The 20,400-nt window shown below is 43.0% G+C and overlaps 1 protein-coding gene and 1 pseudogene across 1 annotated transcript in view; one reads left to right on the top strand and one right to left on the bottom strand.

The window, feature by feature from the left end:
- Positions 1-20,400, top strand: part of LOC141114176 (integrin alpha-IIb-like) — a 162,022-nt gene that overhangs the window by 51,175 nt on the left and 90,447 nt on the right. The window contains exons 7-8 of the mRNA XM_073607709.1: positions 2,985-3,098; positions 9,173-9,217. Coding sequence (XP_073463810.1) covers positions 2,985-3,098; positions 9,173-9,217 — 159 coding nt within the window. The remainder of the gene's footprint in view (positions 1-2,984; positions 3,099-9,172; positions 9,218-20,400) is intronic.
- Positions 9,329-10,795, bottom strand: LOC141114177 (phosphorylase b kinase gamma catalytic chain, skeletal muscle/heart isoform pseudogene; annotated as a pseudogene).

Raw genomic sequence — 20,400 nt, 5'->3', positions numbered from 1 at the left:
TTTACAAGTTAAAATCCGTATTTTTTGCTAGAAAATTACTTAGAGTTCCCAAACATTATATATATATTTTTAGCAGAGAATCTAGAGAATAAAATGGAGATTGTTGCAATATTTTATATCATACGGTATTTGTGTAGCGGTGTTTTAAACGCAAGTTTTTGGAAAAGGGACACTTTCATGAATTTTAAAAAATCCAAACAGTAAAGTTACCCCAATTTTTTTGTATAATGTGAAAAATGATGTTACGCCGAGTAAATAGATACCAAACATGTCACCCTTTATAATTGCACGCACTCGTGGAATGGCGACAAACTACGGTACCTATGAATTTCCATAGGCGACGCTTTAAATTTTTTTTACGGTTTAGGGCTAGAATTATTGCTCTTGCTCTGATGATCGTGGCGATATCTCACATGTGTGATTTGAACACCGTTTACATATGCGGGCGCGACTTCCGTATGCGTTTTATTCGCTGCGCGAGCTCGCGGGGACGGGGGCGCTTTAAAAATTTATTTATTTTTTTATTTATTTAATTTTTTTTATACTTGTAAATTGCGTTTAAAAAAAACATTTTTAAAAAAAAAATTTTATTGCTTTCACAAGGAATGTAAACATCCCTTGTGACAGTAATAGGTGGTGACAGGTACTCTTTATGGAGGGATCGGGGGTCTAAAAGACCCCCGATCCCTCCTTTGCACTTCACAGTATTCAGATCGCCGAAAACGGTGATTCTGAATACTGTGTATTTTTTTAAATTCGGCGCCATTGGCAGCCGAGTAAACGGGAAGTGACGTCATGACGTCGCTTCCGCGTTTACATTCAGAAAAGCCCACAGCTTCGTCCCAGCCCGACCCCAGCCGCCGAAGGTGGCCGATTGGACACCGGGCTTCCCGATCGCACGGGAGGCCCGGTAAGAGTGGTGGGAGGCGGCGGGAGGGGGGGATGTCCCCTCCCGCTCCTCCGGTATAACAGCCGAGCGGCTTTTATCACTGGATAGCCGATCGCCCGCTCTAAACAACGGTACCGGGATGATGCCTGGAGCTGCGGGCATCATCCCGGTATAACCCCCGAAAGCCGAGTACGCAGATGTGCGTATGGTCGTCGGGAAGGGGTTAAGGAAGCAGGATCTTTTTTTGGGGGGGGGGAGGGTTACAAACATTTTAAGGTCATGGAGTGGCCTAGCCAGTCTCCAGACCTTAATCCTATAGAAAATTTATAAAGGGATCTGAAACTTCGAGTTGCCAAACGACAGCAAAGAAACCTTAAGGATTTAGAAAAGACGTGTAAAGAAGAGTGGACCAAAATCTCTCCTGAGATGTGTGTAAACCTGGTCACCGACTACAAGAAATGTTTTGCCTCTGTGCTTTTCAACAAGGGTTTCTCTACCAAGTACTAAGTCATGTTTTGCTTGGGGATCCAATACTTATTTTATCACTTGAACTGCAACTCAATTTATAACATGTGTATCATGTGTTTTTTCTGGATTTTTGATTTATATTCTGTCTCTATCATTTAAAATACACATATGATAAAAATTATAGACCCTTCATTTCTTTGTAAGTGGGCAAACTTACAAAATCTGCAGTGGATGAAATAATTATTTTCCCCACTGTACATACCCATAAACGTACCAAATTGCACCTTTCCATTCTTTAGATGTGGTGCCTACTTTTTTTTTTTGTCAGACTTTTTTCCTTTAGGCCCCTTTCACACTGGGGCGGTTTGCAGGCGCTATTGCACTAAAAATAGCGCCTGCAAACCGACCTGAAACCGCCGCTGCTGTGTCTCCAGTGTGAAAGCCCCGAGGGCTTTCACACTGGAGCGGTGCGCTGGCAGGAGGAAAAAAAAACTCCTGCAAACAGCATCTTTGGAGCGGTGAAGGAGCGGTGTGTACACCGCTCCTGCCCATTGAAATCAACGGGGGCAGCGCGGCTATACCGCCGGCATAGCGCTGCTATAGCAGCGCTTTGCGGGCGGTTTTAACCCTTTTTCGGCCGCTAGCGGGGGTAAGACTGCCCCGCTAGTGGCTGAATACCGCCGCTAAAACATCAGTAAAGCGCCACTAAAAATAGCGGCGTTTTACCGCCGACACCCCCACCGCCCCAGTGTGAAAGGGGCCTTAGTTTCACCTTGTCATCCTGCCAGTAACGCACTTCTTGTCCTAAGGTGACAACATTCACTCCATGTAATGCATTAGGGTAATAAAGGCTCATAGGCTAGACTTTCTTTATCAGGAAAACCTTCCCACTACTCCTTGCCTGTGAAGGTCTCATGCAATGGTTATCTTATGTCTAATAAAAGCTACATTCATCTAAAATTTATGTTGTTGGTGTCTGATGGATGCTGCCAGGCAGCCTCACTCTTTGGCTTGTTACATTTTTCTGGGCCTCGAGCAAAAGACACTAAATGAAACTAAAGTACAGGCATACCCCACTTTTAAGTACACAATGGGGTTTATTTACTAAAGCTGGAAAGTGCAAAATCAGGCTCACTTCTGCGTAGAAACCAATGAGCTTCTAACCCCAGCTTGTTCAATTTAGCTTTGGTAATAAAACCTGGAAGCTCATTGGTTTCTATGCAGAAGTGAGCCTGATTTTGCACTTTTCAGCTTTAGTAAATAAACCCCATTGTGTACTTAAAAGTGGGGTATGCCTGTAGTGTGAAGATCTTATCTTTACTTGATTTACTAGTGTGAAGATCTTATCACTAGTCCAAAAACGTTAAAGTTGATTGAAGCAGATGGCAACATTATTTTTGGTTTAGTGTTTCCCGTAAATCTGGCTTTGCAGCAATGACTATTTTTACTTATATTCTAAGATAAAGAGATTTTATAGCAACATGTAAGTTGCATCTCTAATGCTTTAAACTTTGACATAGTGGTGTTCAAGTAGAAATCCCTATTAGTGGGTTAAATGTTTACCCAACCAATAAGCATTTTCATTATATTCTGGTGTCAGTGCCTCATTGATTTTCCTGTTATCCAGGACTCTACGTTACAATCCCTCTTTCCAGTATCCCGGGAAATCCTGCAGCCATAAGAGAATTTTCTGACCTCTACATGTCAAAGGAAGTTTCGAATGCGACTGACGCCTATAAAGGTATAAAAACTTGAGCGCGTTCATAGGGTATATAAAGGGTTTGATGCAGCATTTATAGCAATATATCTCTTAGAAGTCTCAGCCAAGCTACAGTATTGATGAGACTAACCAAGTGTTTGGCTTATCGCTGCTGTAGATGTAAATTAGCACTAGTATCATCACACTGGATAATAGTTTATTATAGCAAATGAGCCTGGCAGTCCAGTGTAAAGTCTACATATAACCATTTTCAGACTAGGGAAGGGTTTAACCTCTGTCAAGTTTGTATTCTTAGAAAGAAACAGAAACGGGAGGCTCTAAGAGTAACAGTAAAGTGTAACTAAAACCAGGATCCTGCATTCGATATATCTGGTCTCCCACAGTACACAGAACATTGAAATGCAATTATTTTAGTAAATATGAACTGCTACATACCCTTTCTCATCAGCAGTATATAGCAGCCTTGTGACTTCTATCTGTGTTTGGCCGAGCACTGGTTAAAGCTTGTAGGAGGAGTTTTCATTCTCCTCTGACTGTCCTATGAGGCTGCATGACTTCTGACACTCTGTCTCAGGACCGCTGATAAGGCAGTACAGTTGGCCCTCCTGTACAGGGCCCAGACCCAATCCGTTCAAAAGGCGGGTCCTGGTACCTGCCGAGCAGGAGGGCCAGCTGTATTGCCTTGTGACTCTTGTGAATCCCCCTGCAGCGCTGCTGGCTTTCTCCCTCTGGCTGAGGGAGGCAATATGACACCTCACCACCTGCTTTAACCCCACACTAATGCACCACAATAGTATGCTTTGCACATGGTTGCAGGGCACTTGCAGAGCAGCGCAATTTACGTGAATGGGTCAATTTTGTCGTGCAGAGTATTGAAATAATGCGCTGGACGCTTCTTGTATACAGCAATACGCTTTACTTTCATGGAGAAATCTCAGAACATGTCTTTTCATGGAACAGAAAGCAGGAATATAAGAGAATACATACACTGAGAAAGATAACACTTCCTCTGACTACATTACCATAGATACACACTACAGTGCCACTTGCTGGATAGATCGGTATAATGCATACAGTATACAGTTGAGCTCATAAGTTTACATACCCTGGCAGAATTTATGATTTCTTGGCCATTTTTCAGAGAATATGAATGATAACACAAAAACTTTTCTTTTACTCATGGTTAGTGTTTGGTTGAAGCCATTTATTATCAATCAACTGTGTTTTTCATAATGGCAACAGAAACTACCCAAATGACCCTAATCAAAAGTTTCCATACCCCAGTTCTTAATACCGTGTATTGTTCCCTTTAAGATCAATGACAGCTTGAAGTCTTTTGTGGTATTTGTGGATGAGGCTCTTTATCTTCTCAGATGGTAAAGCTGCCAATTCCTCTTGGCAAAAAGCCTCCAGTTCCTGTAAATTCCTGGTAACAATTCTTGCTGCAGACCAACCATCAACACAGCCACGCACCAGGAATCTTTTCCGGGCACGAGGAGCCCTCTGGACCACCAAAACAGATGAGCTTATGTCCTTCTTGCTTCTTGTAAGTGTGTATATGTACCTTGCCATTAAAGCCCTGATTTTAATACTGCACTTAGGTGGTGCTTCCGGTGTTCTCCCTTTTTATCTTTCCTGTAAATTCTTGGGTTGTCTTGCATGAACTGCACGTTTGAGATCTCCCCAGAGTGGCTCAATGATATATTGAGATCAGGACTGGAGACTGAGATGGCCACTCCAGAACCTTCACTTTATTCTGCTGTAGCCAATGACAGGTCGACTTGGCCTTGTGTTTTGGTTTATTATCATGTTGGAATGTCCAAGTACGTCCCATGCGCAGCTTCCTGGCTAATGAATGCAGATGTTCCGCCATCAATTTTGACCAAATTTCCTGTACCTTTGTAGCTCACACATTCCCAAAACATCAGCGATCCATCTCCGTGTTTCACAGTAGGAATGGTGTACCCTTCATCATAGGCCTTGACTCCTCTCCAAAAGTAGCGTTTATGATTGTGGCCAAAAAGCCTAATTTTGGTCTCATCACTCCAAATGACTTTGTGCCAGAAGGTTTGAGGCTTGTCGCTGTGCTGTTTGGCGTATTGTAAGTGGGATACTTTGTGGCATTTGCATAGTACTGGCTTTATTCTGGCGACTCATGCAGCCCATCTTTCTTCAAGTGCCTCCTTATTGTGCATCTTGAAACACCACATGTTTTCAGAGAGTCCTGTATTTCACCTGAAGTTATTTTGTGGGTTTTCTTTGCATCCCGAACAATTTTTCTGGCAGTTGTGGCTGAAATTTTAGTTGGTCTACCTGACTGGGGTTTGGTTTCAACAGAACCCCTCATTTTCCACTTCTTAAATAGAGTTTGAACACTGCTGATTGGCATTCTCAATTCCTTGGATATTTTTTTATATCCCTTTCCTGTTTTATACAGTTCAACTACCTTTTGCCGCAGATCTTTTGACAATTCTTTTGTTTTAAAACAAAAACTGGTTCAAAAAGATCTATACACCCACTCTTCAAGTACCACCACTGCGCCAAAAGAAACCTAAATGTGCAACAGCTGCTACTTTAAATAAAATTAATATAAATAAGCATTTACAGTAAAAACTAAAGTAAATAGTAGCGCTAAACAGTATAAATAAATAAACCCAGTGGCAGGTGATAGTGATCAACACCAGTGGCGGCTGGTGCTCAAAATTTTTTGCGGGGGCGCAAACAAACTGAAAAAAAAAAAACATCAATTGCAGCCTCACTGTGCCCATCAAACGCAGCCACGGTACCATCAAACGCAGTCACTGTACCATCAAACGCAGCCACTGTGCCATCGAACGCAGCCACTGTGCCAACAAATGCTGCCACTGTGCCATCAAACGCCGCCACTGTTCCATCAAACGCAGCCACTGTGCCCATCAATTGCCACCACTGTGCCCATCAATTGCCGCCACTGTGCCCATCAATTGCCGCCACTGTGCCCATCAAACGCAGCCACTGTACCCATCAAACGCAGCCACTGTACCATCAAACGCAGCCACTGTGCCCATCAATTGCCATCAGGTGATGGGTAACAGACCCGAGCACCTGATTGGCTGAGAGGTGGTTCAGTGTTAGGAAAGTGAATATTCATTCGCTTTCCTAACACAGCTGAGTGAACTGCAAGTGCCAAGCATGGCGCTTGCTGTTTACCTCTTTTGATGCCTATTAGAGCCCCGTAATTCAAGTGCCCGGCGCCCGAAGAGCAGGGCCTTTTCGGGCGCCTGAATAGGCCATGGATAGATTAATGCACAACAGCAAAAACAGGCTCTGCTTTCTTTGTAGTGCTTCGTGCCTTTGTACATCTTAAGAGCTTTGTCATCACGGTGCGTATTTTCTTTACTTCTGTCATATTCATCGATTAATTTGCCTTTGACATATTCCAGTGTCAGCTCCTGTTCGTGTCTGTTTTCTAAAGCGTTAATAAGAGCAGTATATGTCTCTGGAAGGCTGCAGAGGAGCAGGGCAACAATATGGTTATCTTTGATGTCCTCTCTAATGGTGCGTATCTGCTTTATGATTTCTAGCATAGCTTTCCCGTGGTCACACATATGCTGGCCTTCTTCTAGTCTCATCTTGTACCACTGTCTTAGTAGAAATAGCTTTCTGTTTAGGATTGAATGCTCATGCAGTTTCTGTAATGAAGTCCACATACCTTTGGCCATTTTCTCTGTTCTTATGTGGATAAGCTGGTCATCTTGCACTAATAAGCTAATATTAGCTTTTGCCTGTCCATCCTTCCTGTCCCATTCCTCCGTCTCTCCATTTGTGGGTCTGTCTTTATTCAGCACTTGCCATAATTCATCCTTGTTCAGAAGTATTTCTAGCTTAAGCTTAAGCTGATAATTGCCATTGTTCAGCTTTGCAATTGCAAACTTCACATCTGAACCACTTGCCATCTTTCAGTAGCTTGTATACAGTGCTCACTGTTGCAGAGTTCTCTTTCTATTGCCTGGGTGCTGCTGGGTTTGCTGGGCCCATAACCTGCTGTGCAGAGTATTGAAATAATGTGTACTTGTATGCTCCTTGTTCCTGTTCCATTGAAAAGACATGTTCTGACATTCCTCCATGAAAGTAAAGAATATTGCTGTATACAAGAAGCTTCCAGCGCATTATTTCAATACTCTGCACAACAGCAGCAACATAGCATCGCAGCCGTGGCATCTTAGTAAAAATATAATTTTATATTTTCAGAGGGGGCCCTATCAGGTAGGCTGTATGTGGTGATTTCTAACAGCAGCCCTGCTCGGTCTGGACAGTGCTGATTGGTCCTGTGCCGATCACATGCACCCTCCCCCCCAAAAATAACTCTCTAGCAATACACACCAAGCTGAGCATGTGCAGAGTCCCCCCAAGGCTCTGTACTATCATGAGATGGATTGGGGACTGTGGAATAAGGGGAGGATCAGAGAAGACAGGATCAAACTGCCTTTTCACACAATGCACAGTATTAACCCCTTAGGTTCCACAGTGAGCATAACAAGCATGCTTTACTGCATATACAGATTGGTTTTACTGTTGTGGGTTTAGTAACACTTTAAGTTCAATGGACTAGCTAATAGCCAGGATAACATTAAAAGTACACCATGGGAAACAGGTTATGCAGTCGCCCTCAGTGTATAGATTGCTTTTATAGTACCTCGTCCAGCTACTTGCTCTGTATTGGATTTGTCCAACATATAGGAGACGATAATTCCTGTTTTCAAAAGCTAAGAGATCTCCTCTAAGTGTATCTGTTAGGGACTGTACACCAGCATGAAGAGACTCAACTGAAGTCGTTGCCAATTCGACAATCAATGGCAGTAGAGCTCAGTGTGCTTATTGCCCACACGGCTCAATAGAATATTGGAACATGCCCTGTTAGTAAACCTCAACCCCCTCTTTAGGGGTAGTAAAAATCATAGACTAGTATACAGCTAAATTCACATTAAATAATTAACACATATGGTAATTATTCCTGTCACCAACATCCTCATTATTATGATAGCTGCTGGTCTGCCCATGGGATGAATGCATAATGGGATTCCAATCAGAAATAGGAGCAAACCAATTTTACAGAATAAAACTATTATAGAATGTTAACCATTATTCTATGTAAATCAAATGTATACTATTCTGCAGGTACTATTAGAAGAGCACATGTTTCTGCTTCTTTTTAAGATGGATTAAACCTGGGGAATCCATCTTGGGGATAGCTTCAGGAGACTGGGATTCAAGAAATACAAGCTAACAAGGAGGACTGCATTCCTCCCCTTTTTACACAGGATTTCTTTCATATATGTGGACAAGTTTGTATTGTCATCTCTGTCCCTGCTGGTGAGATTCACCCTCTTGGTTTGTCCTGGTGACCATTATCACCAAGACAGAAAGTAATGGAGAACACAATATTTTTCAAATGTCACCAGACAAGAGGTGAAGACAAATCCTCCAATGGGGCCTAGTTACGTTGATTGCTGCCTTAAAGCAAATTGCCCCCACTTTGCAGAGATTTCTTATTACTTCCTGTTGTATCCCTTGAATAGAAGGTGAAGGGAAATCTCCACAACTGATATAGATAGCAAAAAGTAAACTGACAGGGATTTCAGCACTTACCTATTCAAAAACTGAAAAAAGGCTGTACGTACATTTAGTGGAAGAAAAGCCAAAGTCTAACTATAAAAATATTTTGTCCCTTTCCTCATACCTATACTGCCTAACTTGTATAAAAAAAAGGTGTGTCCTTACCTATTTTTAAAATGCTACGGTCCAGTTATGTGATCCTGCTGGTCCAGCTCTGGGGTTGCTTGACAACGATGTATAGAATTTCAGGAGCCGTCACATCACCAGCAGGCTCCCATGGCATAGCTGTTGTTGGCGCTCCCTCCACTCTACCTTCAGCAGCTACTCGCTGACACAGGGGAGCCGGAGCTGCAGGATCACATGACTGGACCGGAGCAGATCAGAAATTGGTAAGTTCTCTTTTTATACAGATTTTAGATAGACCGAAGGGGGAGAGAACAATTTAAATGCTGAAAATGTGATCATTTTTTAAAAAATTTGGATTAATTTATTTCTTTTAGGTTTTGCAGTTGCTTATGGTGAATTTACGGGGGATGACTCTCCAGGTAGGTAAAGGATAGAGATGTTGTATTGATGTTAAAAGAATATTTTGAAGACTAGAATCTTCCCCAGTCCACTCCATATCTGTCTCACAATAAAGCCTATCAAGGCAGCATACCTAGTGATACAAGACCTTCTATGCAAATCAGGAGTCCCTAAACCTGGTGCACATAATATGACAATATTGACCTGCAACTCAATAACTAGAGCACTGCCACTCCTAAAATTATTTCTTTCTATTAGTCATTAATTGAATGGAAGGACATTGGCTCTAATTTTTTTTTTTTTTTTTGAATTTTAAATGTATTATATTTATTATAAATTTATTTGTTTCATAAATATATTTACATACACACACATATTCCATAGGTACACAGTTTGATGTAATGTTGTGTTTACGTGACAAAAGGCAGAATGTTATAATTAACTGGACTCTGCCGCCAGTGATAATAGAATGGCTTTTGCTGTATTTTCAAAGAGTGCGGCTCGATTCTGCTGCTCCCCTTTCTTCACCCAGTGTCCGTAGATCCTGAACGCACAAGCATCGATCATCTTCCGTATCGGCTTAATTGCATATGGGTCCCTTGCTACAATTTCTTTAGTAACAGGTTTCACTTTACGATAGTAGTGGTAAATCCGCACAGAGGCCAAAACTGTTAGGCAGACCACTTTAAATCTCCTGTATGGGCTAAAATGGCGAACCTCTTCTACTACATATTGCTGGAAGAATGGATGAGCTAGAGCCTCGTCTGCTGTAAGACGTCTCTCTGGATTCACAACTAATAGTCGGGCAATCAAGTCTTTAACCGTGTCTGACCGATCATCCCATTCTGGAGAATTAAACTTTTAGTCCCCATTCATAATCATTCGTAGCATTAGCATTTGTTTTCTGTGCCAAAATGGTGGAGAGACAGCCAGTAGTGTGTACATTATAACTCCACTACTCCACATGTCCACCTGTTTATTATATCCAGGGTGATATTCATCCATAGAGCTTTGAATTATTTCTGGTGCCAAATATCCAGGTGTGCCACAAATTTCTTTCAGTTGCTGTCCTTCAGGTATTTGACAGGAGAATCCGAAGTCTGTCAGCTTATGTTCATGTTGTCATCCAAGAGCATGTTCTCTGGTTTGAGGTCTCTGTGAACAATGTTCTGGGAATGCAGGTATGAGACAACTTCCAATAAGGCCCTCATTATCTTTCTTGTTTCCTTCTCACTCAATGTAACTTGTTCTGTGAGGTAGTCAAATAGTTCACCTCTCTTCATTAGGTCAAATACCAGAAAGAAGAATGTGTTGGATTCATAGCTGTCCTTCAGCTGGATGACATAAGGGTGGTCTGAAACTTTTTTCAAAATTTCAATTTCCTTAATAGTAGCTTCTCGAAGATCTTCAATTTCTTGCTGTGTCAAGTGGTCTCCAGTGATGTCTATAATCTTTACAGCAAAATCCTCTCTGGTCGGCTTAAATATGCATCGCCGCACCACACTGCTAACTCCTCTCCCCAAGACCTCTTTGGGCTCATATTTCTCATAAAACTCTTGAGAAGTCTGCCAATCTGGTAATTACTCTTCACGCGTCATCTTATATTATCTTTGAAAGCTGCTTCAGGGACCCTTTGGTCTCCACTGCTATCTCATAAGCGCCAAAAAGCTATTGGGGGTGTGGAATTGGCTCTAATTTTTGACCTGGAGGTTGCCAATCCGAGGAAGACACTATACAAAAAAAAAGGCATGTGTAGGCACCTCTGAGTGACTGCATTTGTTCTGGCTATGTTGGCTTCATGGGTTTTACTGTGGGACAGATTTGCTTTAAATTAACAAGTCTATGAAGAGGTAAATATTGTATGTGGTTGGAAAAAGAAGAAAACCCATAGGAGTGGGACTTTAAGGGCACTACCAAAGAAATCAATGATATAAAATAAAAAATCATTTATTGAAAAAGTATGTCATAGAAAAAAATACTGAACATGGTCATGAATACTAGAAAAGGATAATAGACCACAACTGTAGATACAATGTCCTGTACCCGACGTGTTTCAGAGCTGATTGTTGTCTCTTTCATCAGGGGTTAATAGGATGTATATAATCTATGAAATTCAAATACAAACAGTCAACAGTGAGAGTTTAAACATTTCTCTAGTCACATACAGATATGAGAGAAACATATATGTTCAACAACTCACATCTGGTTCAGTTGTATATGCATGAAACATCCATGTTCACATTAAAAACACTGTCACATGAAGTCTCCAGCGACTCTGCCCCCTTTGTGTCTGCTTTAAGATAAATATTTGCAATGGAAATGCCCCATTGTAAAAAACAATTGTTTCTGAAAAAATATAGGATCATGAGAAAATGAGGAGACTCTGCCCAACCCAAACAAAGAATTTGAAAAAGTGTCTGGACAAGGACTTATAGAAAAAAAACCCTGAACACTGGGGCCTAAGAGAGGGGAGCAAATGAACAAATGTGTGTCACTGGCGCAAGCAATTAAATAATTAAATAAAATTAAGTTGCTGCAATCAAAAAACGACACCACTAGGTGAAAAAATAGAAAAATATATGTGTTGAATGCGCTATTTTACTTAAGATACACCACTCTGTTAGATTCCATGCCTACACAATCATTATGCCCCCCAGGATCCTATATTACATGCAATAGTGCCCCAATTATCCACCCTGCTGGGTGGATTTTACATAAATTTTAACATAAATAAATACGAAAATTAATATGTGACATTTATGACCAAACTATAATGTCCAAATTCATGTGCAAAGTGCAATGTGCAATAGTTGCCAAGATTTCTGTAACATATATTATCTATGACTCTTCGTGACCCCTTCACCACTTTTGTGACAGGACCACCACCACCTGGATTAGCCACTCACCAGATGCCGGTTAAAACTGCGCCTTTGGTTCATTTAGTAGGGATAACCACTCCACATACTCCGTATCTTTGCTGACCCCAATGCGCTATATATAGACCATGTCCTCCTCATGAGAAACAGACAACGATCATTGCGCATTATATAAAAACTGTTTTATTAGTGCTAAGTTTAAAAGAAGATATTACACTCACATTTCCAGGTGCCCATAAGCCAGCACCAAGCTATTCCAGCAGTTCGTAATGGGTGTAGGGATGGCGCCGTGTGATTCCCATGCCGGCGTGCGGTACAAGCCTCATTTACACCCGGCTTGCGCTTCAGCCCTCGCTTTCGCCTAGCCCGGAAGTGACGTATAGATGTGATGAAAATCTCCCAGCAGCCTCTACGCGTTTCGCATCATAGTATGCGTCATCAGGAAGCTTCCTGATGACGCATACTATGATGCAAAACGTGTAGAGGCTGGGTGTAAACGAGGCTTGCACCGCACGCCGGCACGGAATTCACACGGCGCCATCCCTACACCCATTACAAACTGCTGGAATAGCTTGGTGCTGGTTTATGGGCACCTGGAAAGGTGAGTGTAATATCTTCTTTTAAACTTAGCACTAATAAAACAGTTTTTATATACTGCACAATGATCGTTGTCTGTTTCTCATGAGGAGGACATGGTCTATATATAGCGCATTGGGGTCAGCAAAGATACGGAGTATGTGGAGTGGTTATCCCTACTAAATGAACCAAAGGCGCAGTTTTAACCAGCATCTGGTCAGTGGCTAATCCAGGTGGTGGTGGTCCTGTCACGAAAGTGGTGAAGGGGTCACGAAGAGTCACAGATAATATATGTTACAGAAATCTTGGCAACTATTGCACATTGCACTTTGCACATGAATTTGAACATTATAGTTTGGTCATAAATGTCACATATTAATTTTTGTATTTATGTTGAAATTTATGTAAAATACACCCAGCCGGGTGGATAATTGGGGCACTATTGCATGTAATATAGGATCCTGGGGGGCATAATCATTGTGTAGGCATGGAATCTAACAGAGTGGTGTATCTTAAGTAAAGTAGCACATTCGACACATATATTTTTCTGAGAGAGGGGAGACCTGGAAAAGAAGCAGATGGACAAATAGATGTATATAACTACAAAAAAGTACAAAAAAACGCTAAGTGAACAATGGAAAAAATGCTGGTGATACCATACCTAGCATATAGAGTCACTACCGGACCATGATGTCAAAGTCTGGGAAGGTTGAAAATCAGCAACTGCTCAAAAGGAACCCAAAATTTGAAGTAAGTATTGCTGCTGTGGAAAGACAGACAGTACACATCCCTGAGTTGATATATATAATGCTCAAAAAGGGCATTAACCACTTGAAACAGGGAATAACACGAGATAAAAAGCGCTCAGAAGAGGACAGTCATGTTCCATCCGTCAACAAAATGGTAACAGAGGATGAAAAAAAGTGTACTTACTGGTGTTAAACTCCAGACATGAAAAGACATCACCGGCTCGTCCTGTCAATGGCCATATTGCCATTGAGCAAGGCCAGGATATATAAAGGAAAATCAGCTTGCCTTTATATATCCTGGCCTTGCTCAATTGCAATATGGCCACTGACAGGACAAGCCGGTGATGTCTTTTCATGATGTCTTTTCATGCCTGGAGTTTAACACCAGTAAGTACACTTTTTTCATCCTCTGTTACCATTTTGTTGACTGATGGAACATGACATTCCTCTCCTGAGTGCTATTTATCTAGTGTTATTCCCTGTTTCAAGGGGTTAATGCCCTTTTTGAGCATTATATATATCAACTCAGGGATGTGTACTGTCTGTCTTTCCACAGCAGCAATACTTGCTTCAAATTTTTGGGTTCCTTTTCAGCAGTTGCTGATTTTCAACCTTCCCAGACTTTGACATCATGGTCCGGTAGTGACCCTATATGCTAGGTATGGTATCATCGGCATTTTTTCTATTGTTCACTTAGCGGTTTTTTTTGTACTTTTTTGTAGTTATATGCATCTATTTGTCCATCTGCTTCTTTCCCAGGTCTCAGCTCTGAAACGCGTTGGATACAGGATATTGTATCTACAGTTGTTGTATATTATCCTCTTCTAGTATTCATAACCATGTTCAGTATTTTTGTCTATGACATACTTTTTCAATAATTTTTATTTTATATCATTGATTTCTTTGGTAGTGCCCTTAAAGTCCCACTCCTAGGGGGTTTTCTTTTTTTTTTCTGTCTCTATGGGATGTGGCACACTGGGAATTTTACATCATCAGAACCCCCTTCATATTGTATGTGGTTCTTCATTTGATTCTGGTTTCAGTGTCTTATAAATGTCATGTTTAAAGCCTATCGTGAGCATGTGTGCCTCAATATCATGGCATTATTAGGAAGTCAGGCTATTGGAGATTTAATCTGGCCATACACCAGCAGGAATTTGTTCGAACATTCATACAGAAATTCTGAAAAATCACTTGTCAGAGCCAACTAATTTTGTTGAAAATCCCTTCAAATTTGGTCCACACCTAGTACTTGTATGGAATCCTAGACTTTTTGAACATGAGCATTAAAATATGTACAATTTTTCTTGAACAAAGATCACTTTCACAGTAAGAATTTTGTTTATTCAGGAAAATTTTCCATCCTGCTCCTTTGACTTTTCTTGTCACTAAGGTCATACACTTTGTAGGGACACAATGAAGACTCTCGACAAAGTATTCAAATGCAAAGAAATTAGAATCTAAATGAAGATCAGACTTGTCTATGCACTCATTTTCTCAACTGGCAGTTACGGTTGTGAAAGCTGGACATAACTGAAAGAGGATAGAAGGAAGATCGACTAATTTGAGCTTTTTTGGTGCCTGGGAAGGATTTTATGTGTGCCGTGGACAGCATGTAGAACTAATACATTGATTTTGGAAGAGATCAAACCGACTATGTTACAAGAAGCCCAAATGATGAAGTTACGACTGTCATATTTTGGTCGCACTGTCAGAAGAAGAGAGATCACTGGGGAAAGATAATGTTTGAGAAGATCAAAGGAACAAGGTGAAGAAGGAAACTGACTACTAGGTGGTTGGACACATTGACTACAGCTGTGGGGATGATACTGGGGATCTAGTCAGACTAGCACAAAGCCGACTTCTTTTTTAGAGCTCTCATTCATCAAGTTACTAGGACTTGGACTTGAGTTGATGTTATTTAATAATAATCAAAGGTCATGCACAAAAGTCAATTTGAGCCCACTAAACATTAGAGAATCAAAATCATTTAAAAATAAAGATTTTTGAAGGAAATTCTACCAGCTTAATGGTAGCTTTAATTCTCAGTTGCACATGTAGTATCTTGGAAGTGAGAGGGACGGGGGCTGCAAAATGAGACTGCAGTGAGTGAATTATCTTCTTATATGGTGTCAGGTCTGGTTTCACCCAGTAGTACTCATTTTTTCACTTTTTGCTATCTTGGAAGATTACACAGCAAGTAGCATCTAACTTTACTTTGTTTTATTCATTCCTGTCCTATTAATATCTGGTCATGAACAGGCTGATAGGGAACGGATTTTTTTTGTCCTGAAAGGAAGATTGAAAGAATTTTTATTGAGTGGCAGTTTTGTGATACAAGTTTACTCTCTATACTAGAGTAGTGTAGCCATGTGTGAGCAGGGTGCAGCGTGGTGTGTCGGTGAGCAGAGATCATACAGAGGCCAAGATGAATGACAACAGTGTATTAAGAATATCCCAACAATACACAACTAGGCCCGGTGGGTAGGCACAGCCGACCAGAGCCACTTACGAAACTGAATCAGAGAAGCGTATCCTGAGATGATGCCAACAGCTTTGCAACGAGGAGTGGGAATGCGGCATGGCCAGTCCACACCCAAATGGGAGGCTTCCTAAGTGGAAATAGCCTAGCTCCTGCACTTTCCCTACTCCTCTGGAACGTGCCACTATGTGCTGTCCCTGACAGAGGGGATACCTGTACACTAGCCACACCCAGGAGCCAGAGTGTTTAAATAGACATTAACCTGACCCAAGATGGCCGCCGAGGTCACGTGGGGCACCAGCATCCAACCGGACAGCTATAGCCCTGGTGACCACAAGAAGTCATAGAGGAAACAAGTTGCTCACTACTTCCCTCCCTTTCTGCGTTGGCGCTTGAAGGCCAAGTTGAGCAGTGCTTGTTACCTGTGTATGACTTTCCCACAACCTAGTTCTGGAGCTGACTTGGTAATGTCCAAGTAGTATGTTTATGTGGCTTTACTGGTCTGAGTTGGAGGCTTCATAAGGGGATAATGGATTACATCACCCTTCCATTCAAAACATTAATCTGAATTCCAAGCAGCTATAAAAGGTACATAGTAATGTAGTTCTGTAATTATTAATACATGATTGAATTAATTTTTTTTTAATGCATGAATTGTACATGTATTTGACGTGTCAGTCTTTTGAAAATTACTGTACAGTAGGGATGAGCTTCGAGTTCGAGTCGAACTCATGTTCGACTCGAACATTGGCTGTTCGCAAGTTCGCCGAACAGCGAACAATTTGGGGTGTTCGCGGCAAATTCGAATGCCGCAGAACACCCTTTAAAAGTCTATGGGAGAAATCAAAAGTGCTAATTTTAAAGGCTAATATGCAAGTTATTGTCATAAAAAGTGTTTGGGGACCTGGGTCCTGCCCCAGGGGACATGGATCAATGCAAAAAAAAGTTTTAAAAACGGCCGTTTTTTCAGGAGCAGTGATTTTAATAATGCTTAAAGTCTAACAATCAAAGTGTAATATCCCTTTAAATTTCGTACCTGGGGGGTGTCTATAGTATGCCTGTAAAGGGGCGCATGTTTCCTGTGTTTAGAATAGTCTGACAGTAAAATGACATTTTGAAGGAAAAAACTCATTTAAAACTACCCGCGGCTATTGCATTGCCGACAATACACATAGAAGTTCATTGATAAAAACGGCATGGGAATTCCCCAAAGGGGAACCCCGAACCAAAATTAAAAAAAAAAAATGACGTGGGAGTCCCCCTAAATTCCATACCAGGCCCTTCAGGTCTGATATGGATATTAAGGGGAACCCCGGCCAAAATAAAAAAAAAAAAATGACGTGGGGTTCCCCCTAAATTCCATACCAGACCCTTCAGGTCTGGTATGGATTTTAAGGGGAACCCCGCGCCAAAAAAAAAAAAAAAACGGCGTGGAGTCCCCCCAAAAATCCATACCAGACCCTTATCCGAGCACGCAACCTGGCAGGCCGCAGGAAAAGAGGGGGGGGACGAGAGTGCGGCCCCCCTCCCTCCTGAACCGTACCAGGCCACATGCCCTCAACATTGGGAGGGTGCTTTGGGGTAGCCCCCCAAAACACCTTGTCCCCATGTTGATGAGGACAAGGGCCTCATCCCCACAACCCTGGCCGGTGGTTGTGGGGGTCTGCGGGCGGGGGGCTTATCGGAATCTGGAAGCCCCCTTTAACAAGGGGACCCCCAGATCCCGGCCCCCCCCCTTACCCCTACCATTTCACTAAAAAACTGTCAAATGTTAAAAATGACAAGAGACAGTTTTTGACAATTCCTTTATTTAAATGCTTCTTCTTTCTTCTATCTTCCTTCATCTTCTGGTTCTTCTGGTTCTTCTGGCTCTTCTGGTTCTTCCTCCGGCGTTCTCGTCCAGCATCTCCTCCGCGGCGTCTTCTATCTTCTTCTCCTCGGGCCGCTCCGCACCCATGGCATTGGGGGGAGGCTCCCGCTCTTCTCTTCTTCTTTTCTTCTCTTCTTCACTTCTTCTCTTCTTCTCTTCTTCTCTTCTTCATTTTCTTCTCCGGGCCGCTCCGCAATCCATGCTGGCATGGAGGGAGGCTCCCGCTGTGTGACGGCGCTCCTCGTCTGACAGTTCTTAAATAAGGGGGGGGCGGGGCCACCCGGTGACCCCGCCCCCTCTGACGCACGGTGACTTGACGGGACTTCCCTGTGACGTCACGGGGAATGCCACAGGGAAGTCCCGTCATGTCCCGTGCGTCAGAGGGGGCGGGGTCACCGGGTGGCCCCGCCCCCCGTTATTTAAGAACTGTCAGACGAGGAGCGCCGTCACACAGCGGGAGCCTCCCTCCATGCCAGCATGGATTGCGGAGCGGCCCGGAGAAGAAAATGAAGAAGAGAAGAAGAGAAGAAAAGAAGAAGAGAAGAGCGGGAGCCTCCCCCCCATGCCATGGGTGCGGAGCGGCCCGAGGAGAAGAAGATAGAAGACGCCGCGGAGGAGATGCTGGACGAGAACGCCGGAGGAAGAACCAGAAGAGCCAGAAGAACCAGAAGATGAAGGAAGATAGAAGAAAGAAGAAGCATTTAAATAAAGGAATTGTCAAAAACTGTCTCTTGTCATTTTTAACATTTTTGACACTTTTTTCGTGAAATGGTAGGGGTACTTATGTACCCCCTTACCATTTCACACAGGGGGGGGGCCGGGATCTGGGGGTCACCTTGTTAAAGGGGGCTTCCAGATTCCGATAAGCCCCCCGCCCGCAGACCCCCACAACCACCGGCCAGGGTTGTGGGGATGAGGCCCTTGTCCTCATCAACATGGGGACAAGGTGTTTTGGGGGGCTACCCCAAAGCACCCTCCCAATGTTGAGGGCATGTGGCCTGGTACGGTTCAGGAGGGAGGGGGGGCCGCACTCTCGTCCCCCCCTCTTTTCCTGCGGCCTGCCAGGTTGCGTGCTCGGATAAGGGTCTGGTATGGATTTTTGGGGGGACCCCACGCCGTTTTTTTTTTTTTTTTTGGCGCCGGGTTCCCCTTAAAATCCATACCAGACCTGAAGGGTCTGATATGGAATTTAGGGGAAACCCCACGTCATTTTTTTTTAAATTTTGGCCGGGGTTCCCCTTAACATCCATACCAGACCTGAAGGGCCTGGTATGGAATTTAGGGGGACTCCCACGTCATTTTTTTTTTTTTAATTTTGGTTCGGGGTTCCCCTTTGGGGAATTCCCATGCCGTTTTTATCAATGAACTTCTATGTGTATTGTCGGCAATGCAATAGCCGCGGGTAGTTTTAAATGAGTTTTTTCCTTCAAAATGTCATTTTGCTGTCAGACTGTTCTAAACACAGGAAACATGCGCCCCTTTACAGGCATACTATAGACACCCCCCAGGTACGAAATTTAAAGGGATATTACACTTTTATTGTTTGACTTTAAGCATTATTAAAATCACTGCTCCTGAAAAAACGGCCGTTTTTAAAACTTTTTTTTGCATTGATCCATGTCCCCTGGGGCAGGACCCGGATCCCCAAACACTTTTTATGACAATAACTTGCATATTAGCCTTTAAAATTAGCACTTTTGATTATTCATGTTCGTGTCCCATAGACTTTAACGGTGTTCGCGTGTTCGAACAAACTTTTTTCCTGTTCGCATGTTCTGGTGCGAACCGAACAGGGGGGTGTTCGGCTCATCCCTACTGTACAGCTGAGTCTAGAGAGGGGAGGATAAGCAACACAAGGAACCAATCAGTTGTGCTGTCAGAGAAGGAACATGCTGATAAGAGGAGAGAGCAGAACGACAGAAATTAGTTCTTTGGTGTGCTGCTCCTCCTTTCACAGTCCAATGTTTGATGTTTGACTACCTAAAGGAAATCGCACTTGCACAGGACAGTAGGAAGGAAGGAAGCAGGAAGCTGCACTCAGGGTCAGGACGACTGGTCTCGGTCCCCGCACATGTGCAATAAATTGGACTTCCTCTGTGGGTGGAGCTGACTCCTTAACCCTTCTCTGGACGGAGTCTAGCCGCTATATCCTCCTGACGCCGCTGCGCAGAGCTAGGACGTTTTACTACCTAAAGGAAATCACACTTGCACAGGACAGTCTACATTTGTGTATCCCCTTGTGCTGTTTTGTCATCTACATCAGCAATACTTTTGCACCTACCTCAGAGCTTTCAGAGTCCCCCCTGCACAAGTGCAATCCAGCAGGAAGCCGCACTCAGGGTCAGGACGCCTGGTCCTGGTCCCCGCACTGAATTGGACTTCCTCTGTGGGTGGAGCTGACTCCTTAACCCTTCTCTGGGCGAAGTCTGGCCTCTATATCCTCCTGACGCCGCTGCGCAGAGCTAGAACGTTTGACTACCTAAAGGAAATCGCACTTGCACAGAAAAGTCTACATTTGCGTATCCCCTTGTGCTGTTTTGTCATCTACATCAACAATACTTTTGCACCTACCTCAGAGCTTTCAGAGTCCCCCTGCACAAGTGCAATCCAGCAGGAAGCCGCACTCAGGGTCAGGATGCCTGGTCCCAGT

This window comes from Aquarana catesbeiana, linkage group LG12 (assembly GCF_042186555.1).
Source record: "Aquarana catesbeiana isolate 2022-GZ linkage group LG12, ASM4218655v1, whole genome shotgun sequence".
NCBI lineage: Eukaryota > Metazoa > Chordata > Amphibia > Anura > Ranidae > Aquarana > Aquarana catesbeiana.
Note: the sequence above shows the minus strand (reverse complement) of the source record. Positions and strands in the feature narration are given on the sequence as shown.